This window comes from Macaca thibetana, chromosome 10, assembly GCF_024542745.1.
Source record: "Macaca thibetana thibetana isolate TM-01 chromosome 10, ASM2454274v1, whole genome shotgun sequence".
In the NCBI taxonomy this organism is placed as follows: Eukaryota; Metazoa; Chordata; class Mammalia; order Primates; family Cercopithecidae; genus Macaca; species Macaca thibetana.
Genome location: NC_065587.1, coordinates 11,881,601 through 11,891,328, shown reverse-complemented (window position 1 = coordinate 11,891,328; position 9,728 = coordinate 11,881,601). Strand labels below are relative to the sequence as shown.

General features: G+C 54.3%; 1 protein-coding gene across 5 annotated transcripts in view; it reads left to right on the top strand.

Moving 5' to 3' along the window:
* The window catches only part of LOC126963734 (DNA dC->dU-editing enzyme APOBEC-3G), a 105,490-nt gene that overhangs the window by 36,244 nt on the left and 59,518 nt on the right, over positions 1-9,728 (top strand). Inside the window, exons 1-5 of one of the 5 annotated variants that reach the window (XM_050806297.1) lie at positions 87-898; positions 2,183-2,402; positions 4,459-4,738; positions 4,945-5,059; positions 8,776-8,932. The exons of 1 other annotated variant lie outside the window; for it this stretch is intronic. In XM_050806297.1, coding sequence (XP_050662254.1) covers positions 882-898; positions 2,183-2,402; positions 4,459-4,738; positions 4,945-5,059; positions 8,776-8,932 — 789 coding nt within the window. In that variant the 5' untranslated portion in view covers positions 87-881. Of the gene's footprint in view, positions 1-86; positions 899-2,182; positions 2,403-4,458; positions 4,739-4,944; positions 5,060-8,775; positions 8,933-9,728 lie in introns of those variants that run through there. 3 more of the 5 variants (XM_050806304.1, XM_050806294.1, XM_050806293.1) reach the window with 3 other exon arrangements.

Below are 9,728 nucleotides of genomic sequence, written 5' to 3'. Positions count from 1 at the left end.
CACCTGCTGTCCCCCACTCCCATGGTGGCCTCCTAGTGTGAAGGCCTGGGGGGAGGTAGACGCCATGCCCTTCACTCTCCCTCCCTGTCCCCATGGCTGCTGGGTGGGGGGTGTCTCTGGGTTGATACCTGAGGGCAGGATCTGGGAGTCCCTGCAGAGGCATCAGCCTGTCTGTCTTGATGGTGGAGAGGAGGCTCCAGCTGGGCGGGACCACCAGGGGAGGGGCCTCTGCTCTGCTGGCTCAGCGTGGTGTGGACCCACCTCCAGGCCTCTGGCTGCAATGACTTTCTCTTTCACTTTGCAATGGCCTTGGGTCCTGCCTCAAGGAGCAGCCTGTCTTTGTCACAGGTCCCTCTACACAGGGGAGGGCCCCAGATAAAACCAGAAACAGGGTGAAAGACTGAGTAAGATAAGCATCCCATGGCCTCCCACACCAGCGCCAGAACAGGAAGGGGGAGGGGCCAAGACTCACAAGGCCTTGGGAGGTCACTTTTTTTTTGAGACAGAGTCTCCTCTCTCACCGAGGCTGGAGTACAGTGGCACGATCTCGACTCACTGCAACCTCCGCCTCCCGGGTTCAAGCGAGCCTCCCGAGTAGCTGGGATTGCAGGTGCCCACCACCACACCCGGCTAATTTTTGTATTTTTAGTAGAGACGGGGTTTCTGCATTTTGGTCAGGCTGATCTGGAACTCCTGACCTCGTGATCCGCCTGCCTCAGCCTCCCAAAGTGCTGGGATTACAGGCGTGAGCCACCGTGCCTGGCTGGGAGGTCATTTTAAGGAGGGCTGCCCAACTGCAAGGGCGCTGTAAGCAGGAAGTGAAACCACAGCGCTTCAAAAAAAAGAGCGGGACTGGGACAAGCGTATCTAAGAGGCTGAACATGAATCCACAGATCAGGTACCGCTGCCCACTCAGTCCGCCCGGGTCTCTCCGGCCCCTTCCTGTCTGGTGGTCCTGCTGGGCCTCAGCCCTGGCCTCCCTCTGCCCCAGCCCCAACCCCAGACTTCCTTCCCTCTGGCTTCCCTGCTATCCCCACTCCCAGCCACGCTACTTGCCCTGCTGTGTGGTTGCCCCACTGCTGTTTCTGAATGGGCAACCTTCCCCACCTGCCACAGCCCAGGCCCCCTGCTGAGACTGTCCACTGAAAGTCATGGCCAGGTTGGTGCTCCCTGCCCTGAGAGGGTGCTCCCTCTGTGTGCTTCTCGCCATTCCTGAGCTCAGGAACTGGGAGAATTGAACTAAAGGATGATTGGGGCAATCAGGTATTTTGTTTACAGCGCTTTCTGTAAGATTTACTTTGTTTAAATACAAAGTCTTAGGAGAGGGTGTGGGGAGGGAATGATTTCTGAAGCACAAGATAAATCATATCATCCAAGGATGACTCCACAGTCAGCAGATGACCCCAGACAGGTTCCACTCCAAGGTCACTCTTCATCTTTTAGAACATGACCAGTAACATGGAATGTGAGAAAGAACGCAATGATCAGGAGAAATGTTCTGATTTTAAAATTTAGTGAAAAGAGAGCCCAGTCCCCAACAGCTTTCTCCTGCAGGGCCCTGTGATGCAGAGACTGGACAGGGCTGGCCTGGAAAGGGGCCCCAGCTCCATCTGTCCCAGCTCTGTGGCCTGGGCAGGTTACCCCACCTCTCTGCACCTCTGGCCCCTCCTCTGTAAGATGGGAATGGCCCCGGCAGGCCTAGGGCAGCCTCACATGAGCTCATACCCACGCAGCACTTAGAAGAGTGGCCTGGGCCTCAGAAATCGGTTCAACCATGATTTTAAAATAATGTTAACATGCAAAGTGAAGCATCAGGAAGGTATTGAGCTGAAAGGTTAAAAGCCATTTTTTAAGGGTGAAGAGTTTTATTATCTTTTGCATTTTCTTAATGAGTTGGGCAGTGGGTTGGCAGAAATACTGAGAGGGTGGGGAATGTACCCCTGGAAAGGCCAGAGTTGGGCCTGAGTTGGGAGAGATCGCCCCGGCCCTGGCGCCCCTGCCAGCATCCCCTCCTCTTCCTCTCCCCTCAGTCTTCCTGCCTGGGAAGACAGCACAAATTCTCAGGGCTGTGGAGGAGTGGGGGAGGCCCAGGGCCATCCCAGGAGCTGTGTTCAGTGGACATGAGCCCCGAGGACTCCAGGGAGGGCTCTCTGCATGGCAGATTTCTCTCTTTTGCCTTCAGAAATCCGATGGAGGGGATGGATCGACACACATTCAACTACAACTTTGAAAATGAACCCATCCTCTATGGTCGGAGCTACACCTGGCTGTGCTACGAAGTGAAAATAAGGAAGGACCCCTCAAAGCTCCCTTGGTACACAGGGGTCTTTCGAGGCCAGGTACGACCCAAACTTCAGTCGAATCGTAGGTACGAACTAAGCAACTGGGAATGCAGAAAACGCGTAAGTAAAATGCCCGGTGGCGGGCTCTCAATTGTATATTTTTTCCCACATTTATTTTTTTTCTTTCTTTCTTATTTATTTATTTATTTTGAGACAGAGTCTCCATCTGTCGCCCAGGCTGAAGTGCAGTGGTGCGATCTCAGCTCACTGCAACCTCTGTCTCCTGGGTTCAAGCGATTCTCCTGCCTCAGCCTCCTGGTTAGCTGGGACTACAGGCACCTGCCACCACGCCAGGCTAATTTTACTATTTTCAGTAGAAATGGGTTTTCACCATGTTGAGCAGGCTGGTCTCGAACGCCTGATCTCAGGTGATTCACCTGCCTTGGCCTGCCAAAGTTCTGGGATTACAGGCATGAGCCAGTGTGCCTGGCCACATCCCACATTTCTTTATTTCTTTTATTTCTTTCTTTTTTTTTTTTCTTTTTTTTTTTTTTTGAGACAGAGTTTTGCTCTTGTTGTCCAGGCTAGAGTGCAATGGCTCAATCTTGGCTCATTCAACTTCCGCCTCCTGGGTTCAAGCGATTATCCTGCCTCAGCTGCCTGAATAGCTGGGATTACAGGTGCCTGCCACCATGCCCAGCTAATTTTTTGTATTTTTAATAGAGACGGGATTTCACCATGTTGGCCAGGCTGGCCTTGAACTCCTGACCTCAGGTGATCCGCTCACCTCGGCCTCCCAAAGTGCTGGGAACACAGATGTGAGCCACTGCGCCGGGCCTCCACTTCCCGCATATCTTAAGTCTGTGGCCCAGACCTTCCTGCTTGACTGCCCCAGCCACTGCCCTGATTCCTCCATGGCAAAGATGCATCACAGGATGGTGAACCCTCACTCCTCACCCTGCCACCCCGACTCAGGACACTAAGCTCCCCGCCTTGTCCCACCCATCCCTACGGCCCCCTCCGCCCAGGCAGGAAACTTTTCAGTGTGTTTGGGGAGGGAGCCGTCTGTGTGCTGGGCAGGCCTGACCTACAGCGGTGCTGGCCACGGAAACACCCAGGACTCAGGAGTGAAGCACAAGTGTTTCCAGTCCCCACACGCTAAAAAGGCGACAAAAACTGGTATAAGTAATTTTAATATTTAATTTAATCCAATGTAGCTAACATATTACTTCAACATTGATTAACATAAAATTATTTGTGAGATAGTGAAGTTTCTTTTTCTTCTCACACTGAAATGAGCAGTGTATGGTGTATTTTTCATGTGCTGAGGTCTCTCATCAGAGCCCCGTTTCAGGTGCACAGTAGCCCCCTTGGCCAGTGCCCCCCAACATGGGACAGCGCAGGTCCAGTGGCTTCTCCAGCAGATGGCAGGGAAGGAACAAGGCCGACCCCAGAGGGCCAGGCCACAGCAGGGGCTGAGGATGCCTGGTGAATGGATGCCTGGGAGAATGGATGCCAGAATTCACGCACGAGGCCTGAACAGGGCCGGAAAAACTCCCAAACGAAGGGAAGCACGTGTCTTGGTGCACCTTGTGATGCTTCAACAGCAGGACTGAGACGGGGACATTGACAATGAATAGAAATGTGCTGGCTCGAGTTCTGGACGCTGGGAAGTCCACTGTCAAGGCACCAGTGACTTTCCAGGGCCTGCGAGCTGCACAGTCACCTGGGGGTGAAGGTGGTTGCCAGAAGCTCAGGGGATGCTCCAGATAGAGTGGCCTGGGATGTCGAGTCACTGCTGCTCCATGACACCAGGACAAGAGGAAGCAGGAGTTTAGTCTGACATGCTGCCCCTCCAGCTAGAGGGCAAGAGACAGAAAGTTGGGCTAAAGTTGCCCTTAAATAACCACAGCAGTGGCACCCACAAAGGTGCAGTCCCCACAGCCTCACAGCTGCTTGTAGGTGCCACCTCTTAAGGCCATTACCATAGCAATTAACACTGAGCATGAGCTTTGGAGCAGACAATCACTCAAACTAATCAGGGGGATGGAGGAAAGGAGCTTCAATGGCAAGATCCCCTGGACTCCTGTGCTGGCCCCTCCTCCCACTGCCCCAACCCTGCCCTCTCCTCCTGCTCCCCCTCTCAGAGCATCCCCTGCCCCTGCTCCTCTCCCAGGTGTATTTCCAGCCTCAGTACCACGCAGAAATGTGCTTCCTCTCTTGGTTCTGTGGCAACCAGCTGCCTGCTTACAAGCGCTTCCAGATCACCTGGTTTGTATCCTGGAACCCCTGCCCGGACTGTGTGGCAAAGGTGACCGAATTCCTGGCTGAGCACCCTAATGTCACCCTGACCATCTCTGTCGCCCGCCTCTACTACTACCGGGGCAAAGATTGGCGGAGGGCGCTCCGCAGGCTGCATCAGGCAGGGGCTCGCGTGAAGATCATGGACTATGAAGGTGAGAGGAGGAGGGGTCAGGGGAGTGTGAGTGGGAGGAACAGCATGAGAGATGGATGGATCTGCAATGCCATGGCTGGGGGTGTCCCAGGGCAGCCTGCAGGGGCAGGGCCGGCACTGACCACAACTGACAGCCAGGAGACAAAGCCTGGGAGGGCAGGACCAGGGTCGGGGAGAGCCTGACTGCTTCCCTCCTCTTCATGTCAGAATTTGCATACTGCTGGGAAAACTTTGTGTACAATGAAGGTCAGTCATTCATGCCTTGGGACAAATTCGATGACAATTATGCATCCCTGCACTGCAAGCTAAAGGAGATTCTCAGGTGAGGGTCTCCCTCTGGCCTCATGGTCTCTCTCCTCTCACCTCCTGCTCATCCTCCTGAGGCCTCCCCTGGCCAGGCCCTCCTGCCCTCCCTTCTGCCCCCTGCCTGCCCTCATGGTCACACCTCCTCACCCCAACTGTTGGTGCTCCCTTCACTTCCCTGCCTCCTCCCTGCTTTCCTGGGCCCCTCCTGTGAGTGAGAGGCCCCTTTGGCCTCCAGAGCGACCTCCATCCACCCCCGAGGCTGCCCTCCCCACAGCCTGGGATCCCCAACCTGGCTCCTTCCATCTCCCTGGCATAACCGAAGTTGTCATAACACTGGATGTAAGTGGGCGTGAATATTCACAAGCTCGACAGCCAGAAGCTTTGAGCAACATCCTTCAAGGCTGACCTGAGCACTTGAGAAGGAGCCGCCACCGTGGGAACAGAGCTTCAGGCTTCGGCTGCCATAGAAGATGGCCTGGGCCGGGTGCCCACAGGGCCGGCATTTATTTTCTCACAGATCTGGAGGCTGCAAGTCCAGGGTGGAGGGGTGGGCGGGGCTGCGTCCTCTGCGGCCGCTCCTCCTGGCCCTGTCCTCTCTGGCCGTTCCTCTGTGCACCTGCAACCCTAGGGTCTATCTGCCTCTAAATGTCCTCCTTGTTTATGGTCCCCAGTCAGACAGGATTAGGGCCCACCCTAAGGACGATGAGTTAATTTAACCACCACTTTAGTGGACCTGTCTCCAAATACAGTTATCCTGTGAGGAGGTGGGATGAGGACTTCAACATATCAATGTTGGGAAGATACAATTTAGCCCATGACAATGACCCAGGGGGGCTTTGGGTCAAGCTTGGGTGGTGTGTGCAGGGATCCCCGTTCTGTGTGTCTGTCTCCCAGGAGTCCTGCCCTGACCCTCACAGCCCCTCCCTCCAGACTTTGCTGCACCCTGGGCCGCACCCCATGGCTTCCCCACCCAACAGCACCCAGCCCGGCCCCCTGCTCACACCTGTCACTTCTCAAATCCCCCCCACAGGATGGAGATGCAGAAAGAGCCAAACACGCAGTGACCAAGGTCCCATGTGAATAAATTTTTTTTTTTTTTTTGAGACAGCTTCTTCCTCAGTCGCCCAGGCTGGAGTGCTGTGGTGCGATCTCGGCTCACTGCAACCTCTGCTTCCCAGGTTCTAGCAATCCTCCTGTCTCAGCCACCCAAGTATCTGGGATTACAGGTGCATGCCACCATGCCGGCTAATTTTTGTATTTTTAGTAGAGACGGGGTTTTGCAATCTTGGCCAGGGTGTTGAGTGAGATTTTACAAAAGCGTAGGCTTGGATAATGGGAGATTTGAGATGCCGGGAGCTTTCCAGGAAGCACAATAGAAAAGGGCAACCAGGAACTCGAGAGGCCATAGAAAGGGAGTTCAGGCCCTTGAGAGAGACAGGAACTGAGCACCTGGGTCTTGGACCAGAGGAGAAAACTGCAAGACAGGGTGGCCGGGGACACCAGCATCCGCCCTTCCATGACATAGGGACAAGAGCTCAGCCTGCCAGGGAACAACTCTGGGCAGGAGATGTGGAAGGAAGGAGCTCAGTGTGGGAGCACACGTGGCATCGTGGGGGGACATCTGAGGGTCACCTCCCACCCGCTATTCCTCCCTCCAATGGTGGCCTTTGAGTGTGAAGGCATGGGGGGAGGCAGACATCTGCCTCTCATTCTCCCTCCCTACCACATAGCTGTTGGGTGGGGGGCGTCCCTGGGATGATTCCTGAAGGCAGGATCCAGGGGTCCCTCTGGAGGTCTTCCCATCCAGGTGAGAAGGCAGCATGGAGTGAGGCCTGCACTCAGATGGTCCTGGGAGGTCACTCACAGCACAGGTGCCTCCTGGAACAAGGGCCCTGGAAGATAGAAATAGAACCCAAGCCCAGGACTAACATCAGGGCCAGGACAAGCCTGCCAAGGAGGCTGCATATGAAGCCCCAGATCAGGGACCACTGTCTGCTCTGCCCGCGGGGCCTCTGCTGCCTCATCTTGTCTGGTGGCCTTGCTGGACCTCAGCCCTGGCCTCTCCCTGCCCCAGCCCTAGCTCTGGGCTCTCTACTCTCTGCTTCCTCTGTTGCTCCCACTCCCAGCCAGGCTCTTTGCCCTGCTATGTTGTCGCCCCACTGCTGCTTCTGAATGGGCCGCCGGGCTGGTGCTTCTGAATGGACCTGCTGCTTCTGAATGGACCACCGGGCTGGTGCTCCCCACCCTGGGAGGGTGCTCCCTCTGTGTGCTTCCCACCATTCCTGAGCTCTGGAACTGGGAGAATTGAACCAAAGGATGATTGGGGCAATCCGGCATTTTGTTCTCAGCTCTTTGATGGAATTTCTGTAAGATTTACTTGGTTTCAATACAAAGTCTTAGGAGAGGGTGTGGGGGAGGGAATGGTCTCCGTACTAGAAAATAAGCCATTTCTTCCAAAGATGCCTCCAGCGTGAGCAGAGGAGGATGCACATGACCCCAGACACAGGCTCCTCCTCTGTAAGCACCGTTCGCCTTTTAGAATGACACTTGTAACCTGGAATGTAGGAAAAAATATGATGATCAGGAGTAATGCTCTTATTTTAAAGTTTCGTGAGAAGAGAGCCCGGTTCCCGACAGCTCCGCGCTGCAGGCCGGTGATGCAGAGGCTGGACAGGGCTGGCATGGAAAGGGGCCCCAGCTCGATCTGCTGCCCCAGCTCTGTGGCTCGGGCAGATTACCTGGCCTCTGTACGCCTCTGGCACCTCCTCTGTAAAATAGGGATGGTCCCTGCAGGCCTCAGGCACATGCCATGAGCTCATATGCAGCACTTGGGATAGTGGCCTCGGCCGGCCGGGCACAGTGACTCATGCCTCTCATCCCAGCACTTTGGGAGACTGAAGCAGGCAGATCACGAAATCAGGAGTTCAAGACCAGCCTGGCCAACATGGTGAAACCTGATCTCTACTAAAAATACAAAAATTAGGGCAGGGCACAGTGGCTCACGCTTGTAATCAGCACTTTGGGAAGCCGAGGCGGGTGGATCACAAGGTCAGGAGTTCAAGACCATCCTGGCTAACATGGTAAAACCCTGTCTCTACTAAAAATACAAAAAATTAGACAGGTGTGGTGGCGGGCGCCTGTATTCCCAGCTACTTGGGAGGCTGAGGCAGGAGAATCGTTTGAAACCAGGAGGCGGAGAGTGCAGTGAGCCGAGATTGCACCACTGCACTCCAGCCTGGGTGAAAGAGTGAGACCCTATGTAAAAAAAAAAAAAAAAAAAAAAAAAAATAAATTTGGTGTGATCCCAATGTAAAAATCATCATCATCATCATCAGAAGGTAAAATGTGGGGAAGGAATTGAGCTGAAATGTTCAAGCAATTATTTTAGGGTGAAGAGTTTTATTCTCTGTTGGCATTTTCCTAATGGGTTGGGAGATGTGTGGCAGAAAAACTGGGAGGTTGAGGGTGTCCCATTGGTAGCCCCAGAGCTGGGGTTCCAGCTAGGAGAGGACACCCCGGCCCTGCTGCCCCTGCCAGTATCCCCAGTATCCCCTCCTCTTTCTCTCTCCCAATCTTCCTGCCTGGGAAAGCAGCAGACATTCTCAGGGCTGCGGAGGGATGGAGGAGGCCCAGAGCCCAGGGCCGTCCAGGGAGTGGTGTTCAGTGGGCATCAGCCCCCAGGACTCCGGGGAGGGGGGTCTCTGCATTGGGGTTTCTCTCTTGTGCCCTCAGAAACCCGATGAAGGCAATGTATCCACACACATTCTACTTCCACTTTGAAAACCTACAGAAAGCCTATGGTCGGAATGAAACCTGGCTGTGCTTCACCGTGGAAATTATAAAGCAGCACTCAACTGTCCCCTGGAAGACGGGCGTCTTCCGAAACCAGGTAGCACCAAAGTCCTAGTTACACCCCAAATAAGAGCTAAGCAGCTGGGAATGCAGAAAACACAATAAGTGATGTGCCTGGCGTTGGCTCTCCTGTGTATATTTTCCTCTTACATGTCTTTCTTTTTTTCTTTTTTTTGAGACAGAGTCTCTCTCAGGCAACCTCCGCCTCTTGGGTTCGAGCAATTCTCCTGCCTCAGCCTCCTGAGTAGCTGGGATTACAGGTGCCCGCCACCACACCCGGCTAATTTTTATTCTACTTTTAGTAGAGACACGGTTTCACCATGGTGGCCAGGCTGGTTTCGAACTCCTGACCTCACGTGAACCGCCCCCCTTGGCCTTCCAAAGTGCTAGGATTACAGGCATAAGCCACCGTGCCCAACCTCCTCCCGCATTTTTTAAGTCCATGGCCCAGATCTTCCTCCCTGACTCTCCTGGGATCGGATGGTGGAGGGGATTTGTCTCTTCCCAAAAGGCCTTGCTTAGAGCCCAGCACCCTCACTCTTGACTTTCTTTCCCAAAATCTTGTCCACACGAGCCACTGACCTCTCACCCACCCTGTCGTGTCCCACCCACCCCTGCAGTCCCCTCCACCGTGGCAGGAGACTTTTCAGAGTGTGTTTGCGGTGGGAGTTGTCTACGTGCTGGGCAGGCCTGGCCTACAGCAGTGCTGGCCTCAGAAACACCCAGGACTCAGGAGTGAAGCACAAGTGTTTCCAGTCCCCACACGCTTAAAAGGCAGCAAGAACTGGTGGAAGACATTTTAATGTCTGCATTAGCTCAATTATCTCACATAT